At 39.0% G+C, this 21,651-nt stretch overlaps 1 protein-coding gene across 7 annotated transcripts in view; it reads left to right on the top strand.

Moving 5' to 3' along the window:
• Positions 1-21,651, top strand: part of GRIK1 (glutamate ionotropic receptor kainate type subunit 1) — a 364,278-nt gene that overhangs the window by 242,455 nt on the left and 100,172 nt on the right. For all 7 annotated transcript variants that reach the window (XM_027584983.2, XM_027584982.2, XM_027584979.2 and 4 more), the window contains exons 5-6: positions 14,394-14,447; positions 17,612-17,785. In XM_027584983.2, coding sequence (XP_027440784.1) covers positions 14,394-14,447; positions 17,612-17,785 — 228 coding nt within the window. The remainder of the gene's footprint in view (positions 1-14,393; positions 14,448-17,611; positions 17,786-21,651) is intronic.

Raw genomic sequence — 21,651 nt, 5'->3', positions numbered from 1 at the left:
CCCTCTATTTCAATAAATATGGATATGATGTTCCTTTGATGAAAGTGTCTCTTTCCTGGTAGCATAGAGACTACATCATTCAGAGATCAATTTTTTAAACAACAAACCAAAACAAACAAACAAACAAACAAACAAACAAAAACTCCTCTTAGTGAAGCACTCCCAAGAAATGTCTGCCGAGGGTAAGGGGGAGAGGGATCAGTTCAGCTTTGTTCTAAACATTGACACGAAAACTTTTGCCTCTATTCTGTGCCATATCATATTCTATCCTGTGTTTACTCTTCCTCATCACGTGTGTGGTAAGATTGCTGTGAGGCATTGGGGGAAACTCCTAAAGAGCATGTTCATCCACCTTTTGTTGTAGACTAATGAACTACAAATGTTGGGGGGGAGAGCCTTTTTAGAATGTTCCAGCATAAAGCCCCTCCCTTACTGTATGTGAAAATACCATCACTCTGTGAAATCACACCAGAGGATCCAGGTTGCCATGAAGGTCTTCCAGATTGGTTTAACTGGGTTTAATCTGGACCTCCAAGAAGCTGTGTGGTTGGAAAGTGAGATTGAAGACCTCAGGACTTCCTATTCTGGTCAAAATAAGGCCCAGTGCTCTGTGTGATCCAGTTGGACTTGACCCATTGGCTTTGGGCAACAAGCTGTAGAAACAAAGAGACCTTCCCTCTGTCTGCCAAGCATGTCCCTAGGGAAGCTGAAGACTGCAGGAGTTCAAGGTCCTAATTCTGGCCACCATTCAACCAATCTCTTCCTACCTCTTCTACTGAGGTGCAAATGATGGTACCTGGCATCCTATATACTGTCTTATGAAGCCTCAAGTAACCCCTGGGGTAGATTTGGTATTCTCAGTTCAGAGTTGAAGAAACTAAAGCTCAGATAGGTTAAGTGCCCTGACGAGGTCACTCTCTGAGTAGCGAGGCTGCTTCATGGTCTCCAGACCACCTATTCTCAGCGCCTGTGTGCACATTTTACGATGCAGGGCCCCCATTCAGAATGGATAAGCCATTCCATTTCGAAGTAGGCTTCCAGAAACATCTGAAAAAAAACACAACCACTTGCTGCTGGTCTCCTTCATATGAAATTAATATTAATAGCGCCCACTTTTTTGGTGACTAAAATCATTGCTGATAAAATTTTCTCTGCCAGGTCAACTTGGCTTTCTTCTCAAGCACATTTCCCATTATTTCCGTGCATTTCCCTACACCTTCATCATATTTTACTACTTTTTAATGATTCTTCAGAAAAAAAAAGAAATCAAATGCACTTTAAAGGAGATATCTGACATTTATCTAAAAGTAAAAATTGGGGGAAAGTCTATAGTTATTCTTGGGCATGCTAATCACTCCAACAAAGTAATTATTTCTATTCATACTGAACAAGTGCTCTATGATCAGGATCTGAAAAGTTATTTCCCAAAAATTAGTTAGAAATTCAAATGTCAAGACTTGATTAGGCTACAGAAGAACAGAGATTTCGTATGAATGATCTGTCTCCGTGAATTTCTGTAGCCTGAGAGTGGCCCCAGCAACCAGCAGCACACACAGGGGACCCATCCCATCACTTGGTGTCCTCTTCCATCCCTGCCCATTCGCCACCTCCCAGCTGGTGTCCTGCTGCTTCGCAAGGATACTCCCGTCTCCCAGCCTGTCTCCAGCATGGACACCCCCAGTCCTCTGCAACTCCTCGCTTTTACTTCCTCCAAGTCCCACTCTCTTCCCACTGACTCTCCAGTGCCCACCTTGTCTGCACCCTTGTTTGCTTCTGAGTGTGATTCTGCCAAGAGAGTGGCTGAAGGGAAGTGAATTTAAAGATAAGGAACAGGATAAGAAGACTCTGTACCAGCACGCTTAAAATGTGCCCAGTGGCATGCTGGGTGATAAGCAACCATTTCCTTTAATCTACACAACAACTTTTGGTATAATTAGTATTATCTCTCTTTTGCACACAAAACAGTGAAGCTCAGAGACAGTAATAATTTCATCTACCATGTAATGAGCATGCTTTTAATCCAAAGTTCCAGGCATTGACTCATTTGTTGTCCGTATTCCCGACAATAATACAACCTCCAAGAGGATAGAAACCTCCTTTGTCTTGTTCTCCCTAACCCTGAGCATGTACAACATTATTTGACACATAGCGCTCAACACTGCTCTGTTGAATGTATAAAGGAAAAGGGTGAATGAATGATCCAAGAACTGTACTAGCAGCTCTTGATAAAAGCAATCTCCAAAATCACCTCCCTTCTACCTGACTCAGTGTACTATACTCTCAACTCTGCCAAGACATTTGAACGAGTTGCTCTTCTATGCCTCAGTTTCCTCAAAGGAGGATTTTATTCAGCCCCTGAAATCCTATATTATTAAGAACTGTAATGCATTTCAGCCTACAATTCCACTTCCTGAAAATAAATTTGCCTCTTCAGAGAAATGCATAGTCACTTTCAAATCCTGTAATAGGATTGAGAAAGCAAGTCACAATTTCAAGCACGGTAGTCGGAATCCTAATGCTTCCCTGATAGAAAGGGAGGGAATACTGTGATGCTCCATCCAGCAGGGAAGCTGCATCAGGGCTGGGCCACGTCCCTGAGCTGGAGAGCAGCCATACTGAGCGTGAACATACTGTTTCCAACTCAGGAAACCTGCTCTCTTGTTTACACGAACAAGTGCATCAGAAGAGACTTTTTTCCCCTCACGACACTTATAGCAATGAGTATGAAGCTATAATTGAGCCATTAGTCTCCATAAAACATTTTAGGACCAAAATATTTTGTGGAATTATATCACATTTTCTCCTGTCAACATTTGTGTGCTCTTGTTTTTATTTATTTATTTTTTTCCTTTCTGTCAATTAACATAAAAACAAGGCCAGGGAGAAAATGTATTATTTTAATGTCTGGCTTCCCTCTACTAGAACGTGCAGTGGCAATGCTGATTAATCAAATAATTTTGTGCGTTGATTCTTTCCTCGTAGAAGTTGGGCCTATTGCCTGGGACTGGGACAAACAGAGATGGTTAGAAAAGGTTCATTTCGTGTTTCCCCAGGACAGAAGCACTGTCAGTCTTCATCTCTCAACACAGAGAACAACCAGGCAAGCAGGATAGCTGTGATGTGCCAAGAGGTTGCAAACCTGTGTTTGGAACCCACACCCACCAAGTCAGATGCGCAACTCCATCTCTAATCATAAACACACCGAATAGGCCAAAGACCTTAAGAACTACTTTTACAGACCTTTCTGTGTGCCAGGTACTGTGCTAAGCAGATAAAATGCATCACTCACTTAATTTTTATGAGAAAATTCTGTACACAAGAAACTGACAGAGCTCAGAGAGATTTTGTAACTTGCCCAAGGTCACAGAGTCAGCAGTGGCTAGGCTGGGATTCGAAACTTATCTCAGGTTTTAAAAGTGAAAAAAAAAAAAAAATCCCAGTCTGCTGCTCTTATGTTCACCAAGATGCCAACTGATTCTCCTCGCGATAGAACATGGAACACATTCTAGTTAAGCTTTGTACTCCTTTAATGAAATTGTTTCATTCTATTCTCTAACAATCCAGTCATTTGTCTAGTTTACATAAGTCCTCAAGAAATGTTGATTAGATTGAAGCCAAGGAGAGAATGTGGTAGAGACACAGTAGAAAAATTCACTCTTTCATTTAACACTTATTTGTTGCGCACTGATGAAGGTGAGAAAGATGCAACAGTAAAAACAACAAGAAAAAAATAAATCTCTGCCCCCTTGAGTAAAAGAGAGCTTGAAAATGAAAGTCATAGAATGTGGCTATCCAATGCCCACAGACTGGTGAAAGACGGGGAAACTCATTCCTAAAGCAGAAAAGGACTGGGACTAGAGTCTTAGACTAAAGGTTGGTAGATACAGTTGCAAATTCTGCTCTTGCTCCAACAGAATAAAATAATTGTCATTCATTGGGCACTCACTATGTGCCAGACTATGCTCTGCATTTGACTGGAATATCTTCTTATCCTCTCAAAATATCCCATGTTACAGATGAGACAAATGAAGTCTACCTAATGGGATTTCAAACCAGGGCTTAACATGCCAATGACCTGAGTTTCTTAGGTCCTTTAAATACGCTACTTTGAGCAAGTCTGTTGATTGTTCTTCAACCCAGTCACCTCCTCTGTAAAACAGGATTGTTGGATTCTAATCTTGCTAAGGTTCTCTTCTGCTCTGATGCATAGAAATGATCGAGAATCCTCTTCCCAGTGTCTGAACATAAAGAATTTGCACGTTGCCTTGTACTTAGTAGGCTTTCAAAGAAATGGGGAAATAATTAAGCAGTTCATTTTTTTTAAGTTCCTAGAGTCCTTTGGTAGTCTTTGAGACAGTTAATTGATGGGAAGTTCATTACTTTGGCTAAATCCTGACAATGTAATAATGATGATTCTCAATTTATTTTAACTGATGATAATTTGTAGTATATCATATAATTATTTTGGCAGCACATTCTCATCCTAATTGTTTCTCTCAGGCTGAGACTAAAATCTATTTACATTTCCTGAGCACAGAGTTAGTTTTGGTTGTAAGGCGTGGTTCATAGATATGGGTATATTCCTTAATATGCACGAGAATTAATTGAGCTCTGTGGATAACTAACAATGTAGTGAAGGGATTTGCAATGTGTCCATATTCTTAGTGCACAGGATGCCTGTTTGCATATTCGCAAAAACTTCCAAACAGTAGATTTGGAAAAGGGTATAAATTTGTTTCTATCTGAACTGGGAGGTAATAAAAATCACATGCATGCCTCAGAAATACTGTAATGCTTAATTCCAGCTATATCATAATTTGGCTGTAAAAGGTGATAAGGGAAATTATCCTTGCAATAGAAGTGGGGGTAATTCAGAAGAAATCATGTAAATAATTTGAATATGTGTACATCAAATCATGTCTTAAACCTTTAGCAGGATTAGTGAACCTCAGCTTCGTTCAAAATTTTGGGGATGTTCATTCCCCTCAATGTGCCTTTTTCAGGAGAAAGGATCCATAGCTTATATCAGGTTCTCTAAAGAAGCCTGAAGACTGAAGTAGGTTAAAACTCACTTTGCTATGTTAACCACATCAGCTTTTTCAACCCTTCGTAAATGCAAGATTTTACCAAAAGAATCTTCCCACCCTACTTTCCCCAGGACTATTAGCCAAATCCTTTCTGCTTAAGGGTGACCCTGTAGGATGTAAATTTCACCATTTATTCAGCTAGCATGTATTAGATGTTTTGTATGTGTTAAAGACTATACCAAGACAGAGGGGGAATAAAATATAATGAAAAACTCCAGTGTATTGGATGAGATCATTTAGCAGAGGACCTTGTAATTCATTATTTGCTACATCGGTAAAATGGGAATGTCATAGTACATATCTCACGTTGTTCTGAGAGAAGTTAAACATGACAATGCCTATAAGGCATTAAGCCTACCACTGATGCATGAAATATCCCACATGTGAGAGATTACCATCATCAATATCATCAGTGGTATTGTGCCTAGGCAAAACTACAAGAGTGATACAGTGTTTCCCACTGCAAACCTTGTCACTGCATTATCTCCTACACTTTGTCACAACAATGGTCCCCAAACCCCTTCTCAGACTGACTTCCCAAGTCTCTGTCATATCTTGCCTGATGTTATTAAATCACCACACCAAACTTAACACACTACATTTTCCTCCTTTTCTTCCTCCAGCCAACCACTTTCTCCTCCTGCCCCTGTCTTGGTGACCAGAAACACCAACCAATTGCTCAAGCCAGAAACCTAGGAGTTCACTTGACTCTACCTTACCCTTCCTATTTGTGAGTTACCAAATGTTGTAGCTTTTGCTTCTGAATATGTTTCAGATTCAACCTCTTTTTCTCCATCTCTATCATCATCGTTCTACTACACCACAAATGATTGCTCTGTCACAAACCCCCACCTTTTTCCCCAACCAGCATCCAGGTAGCCTCAAAAACTGTTATTCCAAATAAAATATGTGACCTTATTCCTCTCATCTGAAATTCTTGAGTGCCCGACCACCACACCCACATTGCCTTAAGTACAAAGGACACATTATTTCACGTGTCATGCAAAGCCTTCCACACCTTGTACCCACTGCCATGATAACACTTAGCACACAAAATATCTATTATTATGTCTATGGCACATTTTAACAACAACAACAACAACAAAAAAAAACCTGTTACCTTTTTTTTTTAATAAACTGTCCTTTCTTGATGAAAGTTTACTCCACTAAAGAGATTAAAGGTCTTCCCAAATATCACCAAAGGGATTCAAAATTAGAATCTAATTAATTCTAATATCTAAAGAGATATTGGAATGAAATAGCAATGTAGGTCTGAAATCCTGACAGAAGGAGGAAGAGTGAGTGAGGGTCCTCATGGAAACTGTAACACCATCCAAGGCACAACCTTGTACAGCTAGGTTCAGCTCTCTGCACAGAAGACTCCCTAGAAACTACATGGGCAGCTTATCAAGTTCTCTTGGTTTGATGGGTTCATTCCTTATAATAAAGTTTCAACTTTTGTGGTTCTAACTCTGGTCTCACCAAACAACCATATGCTTTTATTTGGGTTCTCAAAGTCCAGAAGAACTGTGTGCAAATTATTGACTTTCCAGGGCACCTGGGAGGTTCAGTCAGTTAAGCCTCTGCCTTCGGCTCAGGTCATGATCCCAGGTTGCTGGGACTGAGCCCTGCATCAGGCTCCTTGCTCAATAGGGAGCCTGCTTCTCCCTCTCCCTCTGCCTGCCACTCTCTCTGCTTGTGCTCTCTCTCTGTCAAATAAATAAATAAAATATTTTAAAAAATGATTGACTTTTCCTGCCACATATACCTCCTATTATCAATTAATAAGTTAATATAGCACAAAGAGCCCAGGATTGAAATCAAAGCTGGGTTCAACTGCTATAAATATGCTCTGTCTTTCAAATCTATAAATTGGAAAACACCTTCTCTCCAGTAGTATGTAAAAAAAAAAAAAAAAACCCAAAAACAAAAACAAAACCTATTATAGCAGTGGGCATTTTATAACACTCAGAAAACAGTCACTATGATCATTATTGTTATAGCTTAAAAATATGTTTGGTTAAATACATAGGTGATTTTCAGGTCTGCCTGCATGTGAGTATTACCTGGAGAGCTCTGAACAGATACCAATGCCTAGAACACACCCCAAACCAAATAAATCAGAATATTTAGAGATGGGGTATAGGCATTGGTGTTTTTTAAAAGTTCTTTGGAGATGCTAATACACTGAGAAACACTCATATAGTTTCTCAACCTGATAGTTATTAAATCAATTGACAAAATAAAAAGTCAGAAAAGCTGAAGAATAGGACCCAGACTCACGATGACTTCACTAGTCTATAGATATCTCATGAGACCAGCAAGATCAGTATTTAATGGTTGCATGCCCATCTCTGCCTCAAAAAGTTATCTTCCGGGTAATTGGAGGTCTAGTTTTTATTACCACCATTATGAAAGTCGCTTATTGCAAAAAGACTACAATGTATTCAACATCTTTATTCTCTTTTAACTTTCCAGATTTTTTCAGTATTTTGTGTAGATTTTTTCAATACTTTGCTGTTCAAATTTTCTTCCATTGTGTTCTTTTTTAAACATCATTTTTCCACCAGTGTTCCCTGGATGTTGCAGAGAGTTTATTCTTTCAGTTCATGTAATCCTCCAAAATCTTTACTCTCTCCTTTTGGCAGCGTTGCCTATTTCATTCTGCCAGGGGAAATCTTTTCTCCTGTTCTGTTGTCAGCAGTGCATATCCCTTAAATATCATAATCTCTTCTGTCGTGCACCTGGGTGGTGCAATCTGGCTCTTCTAGTGGGATTATCTCCTGAAGCGAAACAAAACCTCATTGGTTTTCACTCCATTTGTTAATATCTATTAGCATCAGCTTCCCTTCTCCTCCTGACCATCCTTCTAGAAAGAGAAGCTTAAAAGAAATTAAGATTGAAAGATACTCCCAAAGAGTATGACAATTTCATTCACCAACACTTTGTGGAATATCCTTTGCTTTCCTTTCATTTCTCCTGGAGGCAGGAGGAAAGTGGCCTGGGTTTGTCAATGGCATAACACCATCTTCCAGTGGAAGGAAAAGCCCTAGACTCTCTCTGTGTGGGACTTGTAACTGTACACATGGTTAGCATGTGTATGTGAATGGAGAGATACAGAAAGATTTAGAAAGTTTTCAACTTCAAACACTTCTTCTCCTTGACACATGCACTTGTTATTACTATACCAAAGTTGTGCAGTCTCAGGTGCTGTGATCACAGAAAGATGAGTAAATGAGGTGCATTTCCTTCCTATTGTTGCCATAACAGATTTTCAGAAATGTGGTGCCTTAAAACAAAACAAATGTATTCTCTTACAGTTGTTGCAAGTCTGAAGTCAAGGTGTTTCCAGGGCTGCATTGCTTTTGAAGGCTTTATGGGAGAATCCAATTCCTTGCCTTTTCAAGGCTGTCCTCATTCTTTGGCTTGTGGCCCCCACATCAATTGCCTTCCCTCTTTCTACTTTCACATCACCCTCTCTGCCTTCTGACCCCCTCCTTCCATCTTATAAGGACCCTTGTGATTATATTGGGCCCACACCCCACCCGAAATTAAAATCCTTAACTTAATCACATCTGAAAAGTTCTTTTCTCACATATAAAGTAACATTTTAATAGATTCTAGAAATTAGGATGTGGACATTTTTATGGGGCCATTATTTAGCCTACTCCATAAGGAGTTCTATACACCTAATGCTATTTTCTATGCACTTCACTGTTACCTTTGTAGATATAGGTTATAATCACTTATTTTGCGTGAGCTTTTTTTTTTTTACAATGATAAAGACTGATCTCAAGGTCTACTTACACCTACCTTGTTCTACTGATGGCCAACATGAAAAAGTGTGTTGCCAAAGAAGCATCCTTCTCAAAGGATAGTGTAGATGCAGCCTACACTACCACAGTTGGCAGGTGAGAAAGAGCTATACCCTAGAGCTCAAACCTTCTTCTTAAAATCACTGCTCTGAAACTAGTTATCGTTCAACTGATTTCCGGAAGATTATTCTTATGCTGAAATAACTTATTTCTATCTTAAGGTAAAACCATTATTTTAGCCACATTGCATGTCATACATTTGGAAGCTGTTCACTTGAAATTATTGACTAAAAACCATGTCTGATGGTTGAGAATTTATCCTAATATTGAGAAGGCTATCAAAGGGGCAATACACTTTAGGCTAGTCAATATAAACTTCTAAGGCACCTATTTTTCAATGGAAAGTAATAAGCAAACCCTTATAAATATTAAAAGAATACTCAAAATTGCTCAGGAGCACTCCAGATTCCATTTTAAGTTTCTGCTATTATGATAGCAGCGTATGCCAATTATTTGTGACATATGGCTTGCCCTTAGCAATGGATGCTGAGAATTTGTGGAGAATTTTTTTTTTTTTTTTGTTACTACCTCCATAGCACTGCATTGCCTTCTGAAAAAATGATCATGCTGAAATATGGTGCAGGCTTCTTGAGATACCAGGACATGTTATTGGAAGACTTTTACCCAGAGACTTTCCAGGTATCTTGTAGGCCAACTGTGTGACCAACCACAGAAGTTAGAATCCACAAACTATGTTGGTCATCTTCATCTGGACTTGAATGCAGGCTCTCAAGACAAACTCAAGCATGATCTTTGTGTTGCTCAGGTTTTATGTGATAACCCATCTAAATCCAAGAGATAATCTTTGCCGAGAACAACAGGACTACACCAAGGAAAGTCAATGCTGCTGTCAACAAGGTCATGAGTGTTCTGTTATAAAAGCTCCAGAGAGCAGATGGGCCAAAGTGGGGCCGCCATTGTTAACGCACAATAACTATGTATCAGGGTATAATGATAACAGTGGGACCATTAGAATTGTCCTTTTGAGAGTCAACTGCCAATGAGTTTTATTTTATCTTCTGATGATTCATTTTAACTACAAAAGGAAGAAAATAGTTAATTATTTTCAAGCCACTGAAACAACAGAATAGTCACGTGGCACTTCCATAATAGTATAATTCAGAGAAATTCTTCAAATAAGCGTGAGTTACCCTTCTTCTTGCTGGCTTAAGGATTATGTTTTCTAGATAGCATGGAATATCATACATATGCAAAGTATCAAGACATTTAGTCTTTTGGTATTGTTCTCCGTGTTAATCGGGGTTCTCCAGAGAAACAGAACAAATAGAAGACAGATATGAAAAGATTTATTATGAGGAAGGAATACGTTCACATGACTGTGCGGGAGGAGAAGACCCACAATCTGCCATCCACAAACTGAAGATTCAGTAAAGCAGTAGTATAATTCCTGTTTGATTCTGGAGGCCTGAGAACCAGAAGAGCCAGTGGTGAAAATCTTAGTCCAAGAGTAGGAGAAAAGCAAAGTTCCAGCTCAGGCAGTCAGGCAGGAAGAAAAAGGATGCATTCTTCCTTCCTCTGCCTTTCTGTTCTATTCGGGGTCTCAGTGGACTGGATGATGCCCACCACATTGGAGGGTCATCTATTTTGCTAAGTTACCAATTCAAAAGTTTATCTCATCTGGAAACACCCTCACAAACACACCCAGAAATAATATTTAATCTGGGCACCCATTGACTTGGTCAAGTTAACACATAAAATTAACCATCACAGTCTCTTTTGAGTTCTTATAATTGATTCTGCAGGAACATAGAGTATGATTAACTCTGAATATTATTTTATTGGAGGCCTTTTTTGCTACTCTAACCCAGCCCAGCTACATGAGATCTGAACAGTTCATCCCTCTTTATGAGAAAAAGATCTCTCAGCTTCTCCTAACCATAATTATTTATTATGTTATATATTTATTCCACAAGGAATTAACTCAGTCTAGAAAATACATTTGAAACAAAGTGATAAATACTTTTTTTTTAAAAAAGGAGAGGAGTTGGAAAGAAGGGGGAAATTAGATAAGAAAAACAAAGCTGAATGGCATTGGCACACATAGAATATATACCTTGTATTCTTGTTGCTAAAGGAGAACCCACAATTTTCACCTTCAACTCTCCAGCATTCAAAACAAAGTCATAAAAAGAGCATTTACATGCCTTCCAGTACTCATGAAACAGGAAATTGTATTTATTCAGAACAAAAACAGCTTGCTATGGTCCTCATAGCCTCCTTAGTCATCTATCAGGGTGAAATCTCTAGAGGATGACCTAAGTCAGTATCTTTCCTACCTCCTTGGCCAAAACCAGCACATGGCTCCACCCAAACACAAGACGGCAGGAAATGCAATCCTGCCATTTGTCCTTCCAGCTGGGAAATTGGCAATGGCACAAATTATGTCTAAACTATGGGTCTTGAAAAATCAAGGAGAGTAGTAGATACTCAGTATTATCCCTCTTATAGATATGTAATGTTATTGAAAGGGCTCGATTTTTTACTGTCTATCAGTCTAAGTCAATGATATGATGTCAAGGGTTATTTAATAAGAATAATTCTGTTAAGAAACAACCATTATTAAAAGAACATATTAGTGGAAGCAATGAAGGATAATATCCCATCAATATAAATAGTATTGACGGCCACATTTATTACACATTAGTGTGTGTGATGTGAGGTGTTTTGTGCTATTAAAAAAGGATTTAAAGATAGCCAGAGCTAGTTTCTAGCAATACTGCCTTGGTAAAGTATACATTGCCTAGGTCAGCACCTCCCGCTTAGTCTGGCAGACAAGTACACTATCAAAATTCAAAGAAGGTAGTTTTTCTAAGGAAAAAGTCAGTTTCGCAAAGATTAGAAAACTCCCCATATCATGATTATACTTTTTTATTTGAAAAACTGACATTTATCTTGATGTGACATTTTCTTAATCCCTAATGACTTTTAGTGGAAATACCAACATGCAGAGAGAAAATCATCATGTGAATGCAATAGTTTTATTTATAAATTATACTACTATTAAACAACAGAGATGCTGGCCCCAACCAGTCCACAGACTCTCACATGGACAATTGTTTTCAAATCATCACTTTTGGTGCTACTGACTTTATTCTTACCCAGAAGCTTTTCATTCACCCATGTCCTAGAGAGTCCACAAAGGTGGCAGGTGAATGATTCATGACTCTACCTGTTTCTTTCTTTTTTATTGTTATGTTAATCACCACACATTACATCATTAGTTTTTGAGGAATTCTTAATCTCGGGAAAAAAAACTGAGGGTTGCTGGACTCTACCTGTTTCTTAATTACCATTTCTAAGATGTTTGAGGGAAGAACCAGGAGGCACTGGCCCAGGAACTCGGCAGGAAAGTCAAGAACGGAGATTTTTCTAGTGTGCTAAATGAAAGGCATACTCAGAGGACCCCAGGGTTCTTTCTGCAATAAAAGTAGACCCGTTAGCTGAATATTCACTGCATCTTCATAACTTTTTTTTCTAACATTAAGTAAGAGGTATATCAAAGAATATTTGCCTCCAGGAGGTAAAAAATAATAAGAAGCATTAGTTGAATGGTTGCTTTAAAAGCGCGGGAGAAGCCTATGCCTTCAATTGGTGACCAAATGTCTCCATAACCAAATATTAAAAGAAAAGTCAGCCCAAATGAAAAGCTAAAAATTCAGGTGCCTTTTTGTTTCTTTTTCAGTTTCAGAAACAATATTTTAAATCTTAGTGTCTAGCTCTCTATCTTGACATAAAATTTGCCCCGTCCTCTCTGAAGAGGTAGTCTTGGCTGCAATTACACTATCTAATATCTAAAGCGAAAAACTGGATTCCTGACTGACCCCGGCAGGTTAGCTCTTTATGCTCCGCTGATGTAAGAGACCAACCAACAAGACCTCACTATGCATGGCTTTAAACATTATTGATGGCCCTAAAGCAATTCTAACCCTTTTTAAAATTCTTTTGTGTGCCTGGTCTTGTTATCGCCATAGGAGTGACTTACACGCGGTGGGCTCATGATTCAGAGTTTCCTGTCATTTATCTTACCTTCATGACATTACAATTGCACTAAATATTCCTCTGGTCTCCACATTAGCAGAGAGGGCAAAAGAAGGGCAGGATTGGTGTGTCCTGTGCTGTCTTGGAATACCCTCTTCATTCTGTATCCCTTCTCACGCAAAATTATTCGAGTTTACATATCTTAGGAACTTTCTAGGACCTCTGATAACATGCTGCTGTCTTTCCTGAGACCTTTCAATCCACCTCTTCAGTTGAAGTTGTGAAAGCCTGTTCCTTGGTGTGAGTGGACATGTTTTCCACGGAGTGTGTTCCTCAACCACTGTTGTGAAATACAGAAACCCAGGCTCTTCTCTGAGAAATTCCAGTTCAGGCTGTCTCTGTGATGGAGTCAAGAATATCTGATTTTAAAACTTCCAGAGGGGACTCTCACTTGCATTCAGAGTTTATCAGAGTTGTGGGGAAAACTGCCTTGGAAATTTTATTTCTGAGACTTCTCTGTTTATTGCTATACAAATACCAAGTAACAGCACCCAAATAGTCCTTTGCTGACCTCCCCCGACCCAAGGAAGGTGACACCCTTGATTTAGAAGATACAGAAAACTTTCCTTATCTCCAAATCATCTGCAACTGTTTCTTCTCAGTGGACACCATTTCCAGGAATCTAAAAGTAAGATCACATTTTAGTAAACATACTCTGCTTAGAATCCTTGCCCTTTCTCTTCACTTCTTTTCCCCCTTCCCTACCAGGTGAAAACAACACGCACAGAATGTCTGCAACTGTCACGATCCCAAGAGGTAACTGAGGATCAAAATTAAGAGGCAGTGTGATGTTTGTACAAGAACAGTCCCCATCCTTCTATCTATAAACAAATCCTCGTTTCCCCTACTCACACTGTGGGATAAGATGGGAAAGCAGTAGGGAGAAAGGCTTCAGAGATATGCATATGTCTAAAACCTCTTTTAAATATATCTACATACCAGTATTGCAATTCAACATTTAATGAGTTCTTCTCCGAGACAGTATGATAAGTATTAAAGCTAAGGAGATCAATGAAATATCTATCTAAGCATCAGACATTTAGTCAATAAGGACAGCAAACACTGTCATTAAGGTCAGATCCAAATATTAAATTTGTTGCACATAAGCTATTTTTAATTTTTTTACATTTAAATTAGACCTACCACTTCAATGAAGATCGAACGTAGTCTAATGAAAGAACACTGGATGGAGGTTAATGGCCTGGATCCTCATCAGCCACTGATCTGTCTCAGGTTTCTGATCGGCTCAATCTGTGGATTTCCAAAGCGCCTTCCTGCTCTGTGTCCTCAAGCTATTGCAGTTGCCCAGCTAATGATCTATTTCTTATTATAATTCTGTTTCTGATTCTTTCCCCTTATTTCTCTTTTGCAGATTCTGTTCATGGGCATGATGACTGAGTACTATCACTACTTTTTCACAACCCTGGTAAGCACTTCAGGTGGAAATGAATTCTATGTTATAGGAAACGTCTCCAGTTATTTCAAAAGTCAGCCCCACCAGTGCCAGAGGCAGGATAGTGTCATGGAGATTTATCTTACTTTCCTAAGAATCCTGTAAATCCAGAAATGCTGAACAGCAGTTTCTTTCTTTCTTTTCTTTTTTTAACTAGCATCAGTGCATGTGCATCTGGAAAGGGATTAAAATGATACTTTCATTAAACAGGAACTGTCAATGTGCAAACTAGTCATAAAGAAGAATCATCTACATTTTCTACATACATTAGAAGGCACACTAAAGTGTATGCTTGGCTTTTTTGATCTTATGCGATTTACTTGCTTATGTCCAGTAGATAAGATAGCTAGGTTAGCCAGGGGTCACTGGTCAAGTGTTTTGAAGATCATCAAGAAAAGGAGCAGGGGAGATGCTTTGCACAGCGAACATTTTTCACCATAAAAAAAAAAAAATCATGGTTCTGAGCCTAAGAAGTTCAAAAGAAACCATAACATCCTAAATTTTGAGACTATCATATCAAGGGAGAATGATTTAGGGCATTTAACACATCAAAATGATGTGATAGCTCTCATTCAATTTTTAAAAATCAGACACACACACACACTCCAGTTTCTCACAGGAGAAGAAAACAAAAAACCAATTTTCTTTGTTAATCTGTAACAGTGTGTCCAATGAAATCTACCCAGGTTCTGGGAAATTTCCTAAGAGTAACATTTTACCAAATAAAACTGGCAAGGTAAGCTGGTGAGTAAGGGAAATAAAAGAATTTGGAACCAGAACCAGGCAGCTGTCCTTGAATACATACTACTGATGGAAGCAGTGAATTCCACTCCTCACTCAAGTATCTCAGGAAGCGTGAGGCTACAGTGGACACTGTGAGACCAATGTACTGGGGCAGGTGCCAAAATCATCACTGTTCCAGAGCTTGGGGCAAGGGAGTAGGATGCAGGGCAGAAAATCTTGAACTAAAGTTTCCATGATCTTCCCTCCCCTCATTGACATCCTAATTAGAGCTTCTGTCAGAACATTTGAAGAAACCCTTGAGAACTCCAAAGCATCTTAGTCAGGTCACAAGTACAGCCCTTCCCCCATCACCGTGAACACCTGGGTTCTGCTCAAGGCAGCATGGACACCTGCCTCAGAACTTTCTATCATTCCTGGCTGTGCACACTCTTAAGAGCTGGTTTTGTTGAAATTTGAGAAAGAATTCGAACAATGAAACCGGAAAAGTCTCGTCTTCACGGAGACAATTTGGGAACAAACAACTTGCCCTCACAGTCTTCTTTTTTCATCCTTCACTGACAAGCAGATGTTAAAAATCGGACCCTGGACTTTCCCTATTCTATATTGCATAGGAACCTCAGTTTGTAGGCCAACCTAATTTTGCACCTATGTACAGTATTCATTATAGCACACTGCATTATGTACTGTGGAGTCCATGAGGGATCCCATATGTATCCTGGAATTTTCTGACTTCTTGTAGTTTGAGTAGTTTTCCTTCCATTCATTGAGGATGTTAAAGGATATCATTCTTTTTAAGGTCTTATTCTTTAAATTTACTTCCTTAAGCATTTTCCTTTGGTTTTATCTGCATTCTGCTATGTTTTGCTTTTTATATTTTTACCATTCTTGCCCATGAGTACTGATAAAACTTAAAGAAGAAAGAAAGTTATGTACTACAAGGGGGAAAAATATAACACTTGAGAAGGCAGTACTCTTTTTCTGATACTGAGCCAGGAGCACAGATCTGCCCTCTTAAAGCTCTACAGTCTAATCCAACATTATCTTGGGAAAGGATAGCAGTGTAAAGAATTATTCAAAAGAACAAATCTGTGCATATCTTCTGCAAATACAGATCATGAGGTGTTTCTGAAGCTACTTCTCCTTAGGAACCTCGGTCATCACTGATCATGTACTAATTTGCACTGCAATTCCATAAAACAGTTACACTGTTCGGAAATTTTTATGGAAGTTTTTCTCTTTTTTCTTCCTGTTAAATGTTACTTTGAAAGTTTGGTTTATTCAAAATGTGAGGTATTTTTAATGACATATGTTAGAGTCAAACCTTTCTTCACAAGAAGAAGGTTGAAATTTTATATCATTTTAAATACGAATCAACAAGGGCAAGTCGGTTAAGCATCTGCCTTCAGCTCAGGTCATGATCCCAGTGTCCTAGTCAGGCTCTCTGCTCAGTGGGGAGTCTGCTTCTCTCTCTCTCCCTCTGTCCCTGCCCTCCACCCCCACCGCTCACACTCTCTCTGTCTCAAATAAAAATAAATAAATAAATAAATAAATAAATAAAGTCTTTAACAAAATAAATATGCATCAACATAAACCTCTGGATTACACTCGGTCTCATCTGTAATGGAAAATGTGAGTGGGTTAAACTCTTCTTCCTGAAACATTGTCTGAAAGGGAATTAGTTCTACTGTTATGATACTTGTGTTCACACAACCCTATGCTCCAGTTTAGTCTCTGAAGAGAACCTTTCACTTCTGACTCAGACTTTGCGTCCAGCGAACATTCTTCATGCCCTCATTGTATGGGGCATGGGTCAATGAGCCAGGGAATGGTAATGTTTTCCCTCTGGAAGTGATCTTCCTATCACATGCATATGCAAGTTCAAATTTCATCTCCTTTACAAGATCTGAGGCAGCAAGAAGTGCTGGAGAAGAGCAGTACTGCCGCTGACAATTGGGTCATCCTTGGACTGGTCGCATCACCACTCAGAACTTCAGAGTCTTCATCTGTAAAATAAAAGCATTGGACCAAATGGGCACAAAGATTCCTTCCAACTCCCCAAACACCATATTCTAGAAACAGAACTCTAACTTCTCAGAATATTGTAACCTGTGCCCAAGGGCATACTAATTATTAACAGCCAAATCCTCTTCTTGATTTATCCAAATTCTGATAGTATTGCAAAAAATAGAGGAAAATGAAAACTGCTCACTCTTAGAGTTTCTCAGGCAGCATGCAAGGGAAGGACAATGGGAAATGTTTTTTCATGAAGCAGTGTGAGGACAGCTATTTTAGTTTTAATCTACCTGTTGCTTCTGCAATCATTATTCTGTTTTTCATAAAGAACACTGAAAATGTTAACTCTTTCTCCTTTTGTCATTTTTAATACTGTGCAGGACTTATTTGCTTTAGATTTGGAGCTCTATAGGTACAGTGGTGTAAACATGACTGGGTTTCGGCTGCTTAATATTGACAACCCTCACGTGTCCTCCATCATTGAGAAGTGGTCCATGGAGAGACTGCAGGCGCCCCCCAGGCCGGAGACTGGCCTCTTGGATGGCATGATGACAGTAAGTAGTCTTAAAATAAAATCATTTGAGATGACGTTTGCATTCCTTTAGGGGTTAGGTTAAGAATGTCATATGCCTTCTATAGTGTGCATGAAAGTATTATAACCTGTGCCTTAACTTGAATGAGAAAAGAAGGAGTAAACTTTTTAGGTAATTTGAAAGCCTATGCAGGGCTACTATCAAAAACTGCTGCTTTCAGCTTTCTGACTGTATGTGCCTTTGACCAAAAAAAAAAAAAAAAGTTAACAGGAGTAGCCGTCACTGTCAGCCAAATGGAGACAAATCAGAAACCAAAGCAAGGCTGAGTGGAGAGAATTTTAGGCCTGGGAATGTGGCCTTGGAAGGGGGGCAGGAGAAGAGGAGCAAGCTGCCTACAAGAGTGATGCAGAACCAGTTTGCCTTCCTCATTTCTGTCACATCTCAGCAAGCAGTGCACACGTGGAAAAACGCCAGATTCACATCCTGTTGGTGTGTTCACATTCTTCCTGCCTGGATATGTACAGGAACACCTTTGCAGACATTGACAGTGATTTACACCAGCCATATGTTCCTCTCAAAGCAGATGCCAGGCCCACATCTTGACAGGGGAGAGGTACTCTGCTGAGCAGATAAATTGCAAACTGCCTCATCAGAGAGCTTCTCACTAACATCATTTGTCTTTCGTTGTCAAACACACCTCCCCTAGCTTTATTTCTTTAATGAAGCTCCCTGCATGATGAAGAAAAGAGCAGGAAATTTTTTAAAAAGGCTTTCTATGTAGGAATCGTGTCATCTAAAGGGAAAGATACTGGGAATGTGGGCAGGTAATAGCATTTGAAATTGGCATAGTATTTCATTCTCTGTTCCCATCATCGGGAGAAGCACTCTTGCTTTTAAGATGCAATTTACCGATAACTGATCATCTTGCAGAGAAATGAACTTGGGATTTCTTTTCTTTTTCTACCATTTTTTATGAGAAACAAATGAATAGAAAAAAATAAATGAATGAATTAAGTGGTTCTGGATGATTCCATGTTAAAGCTTCCTGACTGTTTTTCAAACCTGAAGTTTGTATTGTAAAGTATACAAAGTATTCTGAGAGATAATGATGGAAACATCTTGATACAAATGAGCCCTGGATGATTTGAAACATTGCTTTGAATAGAAACAAGTAAAGAATATCTAGGGAAATACTAGACCTTCTGAAAAGGAAGGGGGCAAGATAGAGAGAGAGAGAGAGAGTCAGAGACAGAGAGGTATGCTAATACACCTGTTTCTCTCTTCTTCCTCTTAGATTTGTAATTCCAGTGAGTTCAAATATGGCTCAAACCCTCTGTCCACCCACCTTGCCTCCCAATGAGATTTCTACCACAGTCTGAGATCTCCAATAATTGTTACCTGTCCTTGGTATATACCACTAAAAAAGTTACAGTTTGGATCTGTTAACACAGCATGTGGATTCATGCCAAACATTAAATATTCATCATAAGTATGGCCTAATTTACCAAAAAAAGCATCTGTTGCATTCAATTATACTTAGCTGACAGGACAGTTTATACATATTGAATGAGATGAGGAAAATCATTGAACAAGGATAGAGTCACGCAAGTCACACCAATTCGGGCCAGGCATGGGGTGCTGTTACTCCCCCAGGACTGCTGCCAGGGTCCTGGGCAAATGGCAGTCCCATGGGCAGAAAGCATGGTGGAGCCAAGTCCCAATGGATGGAAGAGGTCCTGTTTTGCCTAAAGTTTACTACTGTCATCTCACCTAAGAAAAGGATTTCTAGTCTTTGTTGTTGTTGTTGTAAACTATAAAAAAGGAAATGGAGATTTATCAGAGCAGAAGAGAAGGGCTCACCAGGGTACTAAACATGAGGAGAGTAGATATATCAGGTAACATCTATACTAGTCAAAAAAAATAGAACACAGAACCCACTCGAAGTTGGATCCCACGCAAATCTGTTTTTCCCCAGTTTTACTGAGATAGAATTGATATACTTCATTGTATAACTTTAAGGTATACAGCATAACAGATTGACTTACATATATTATGAAATGATAATTACAATAAGTTTAGTTAGCATCTGTCATCTCATACAGACACAATAAAAAGAAAAAAAAAATAGATACAGTTTGAAATTGATCCCATGAAGTAATATTGACCTTTATTCACTCAAAGAGGCCATTTTGCAGTTCACAGTTTCCTTTTGGCTTCTAGTAAAGGGGGCCAATTTGGGGATGTGGAAACTGAGTTACAGCGAGTTTAAAGGGTAGGTTTAAAGGTATCCAGTGGACTAATCTCTGAATCAAGAGAGCACATGCCATGTCCGCAAGCCGGGGCCCAGATCTAACAAATCTTTGTTCTCAGGTTGCCTCTATACTCAAACCATTTTCTTCCCTACCTTCCTGATGAAAAGCCCCGTGGTTTCAGTTCCACTGGGTCTGCATTCCTCAGATCTCATGGTTCACTCTTTCTCATGTCTGTAGCATTTGTGGCTCTCACTGCCTAAAACCCTCCCCTGTTTCCATTTGTTTGAATGCACTTCAGCAGAGAGGCCTGTTATTCTCTCTCCCACGGCCTGTTTTCCTTCGCTCTGTACCCCTATGACCTCATACGTTATATTTCGATTTGTTTGCTTAGTGCCTTCCCCTACGAGAATATAAACTCTATGAGGACAGAGGCTTTGTCTTTTTATGATCTGCTCTATCCCCAGCACTAGAAAAGCCCCGGCACAAAGCAGGCCTTCAATAAATATGTATCTAATAAGGGAACTAATGCTAAATAAATAAGAATTGAGTTTCTGCTAAGACCAAGATGTTACATGAAAAAATATTCATATAGCCCTGAAATAAGCCTGTGAAAGTCCAAAGAGAGTTCCTGTAGATAGAAAATAGGCATGCGTAGTGAAGACAGAGATTATCCTGAAGCAAACTAACCGCTATTTATATTTAAGTAATGCCATTACTAGAATAGAGTTGCATTCTCTGAAATCATATGCATTATACCACTACACTCCAAGGCGAATTTTCCTGTTGCCCTTTAGAGTTATATTTTTGTGTGTGCTACATACATATACAGATGCCTGTATGAATATATAATATAGAAATTGTTAAAAATATGTTTAAAAATACCCACGTGTTTTTACTTCCACCTACTTATCTAATTTCCTCTTTCATATTTTTAACTATTAAAAATTTCTTAGAACATCATACACTAATAATATCTTCAAATAATATTATATATGTCAAAACGTATCCAAATCTGAAAATCATGTCCAAGCTGAAAAATTTTGACTCCAGACTTAAGATCCATAGATCTAATTAAAGAAAAAAAGATACCGACTTTATTTTTTTTTTTGTTTTTTTTTTTTTAAAGATTTTATTTATTTGAGAGAAGGAGACACAGTGAGAGAGGGAACACAAGCAGGGGTAGTGGGAGAGGGAGAAGCAGGCTTCCCGCCGAGCAGGGAGCCCGATGCGGGGCTTGATCCCAGGACCCTGAGATCATGACCCGAGCTGAAGGCAGACGCTTAACGACTGAGCCACCCAGGCGACTTTAAAAATAGGGTTAAAATTGCGTTAATTAAGAAACCTGGTACTGAGTCAATAGAGTTCAAAAATAGTGAAACTTGATATTTAAAACAACTTGAGATTAAAAAAAGAAAGTGTTTTATCAACTGAAGTGTTAACTCAATAGAAGTTTGGAGTAACTTTACAAAATCTACTTCATTTCTTTTCACTACGTTTAAATTTCTCTTAGCACTTGGGCTGATTCAATCTACTGGCTTTTGGATAGACTGGGATAATGGAGTGGCCCATTTTTAGGTGGATTCCTCTCTGATTGTGAGCAAAAACTGTGTGTGATTCAATAGTGCATGGGAATCA

Source organism: Zalophus californianus, chromosome 1, assembly GCF_009762305.2.
Source record: "Zalophus californianus isolate mZalCal1 chromosome 1, mZalCal1.pri.v2, whole genome shotgun sequence".
In the NCBI taxonomy this organism is placed as follows: domain Eukaryota; kingdom Metazoa; phylum Chordata; class Mammalia; order Carnivora; family Otariidae; genus Zalophus; species Zalophus californianus.
This window is presented reverse-complemented; position numbering and strand designations above follow the sequence as displayed.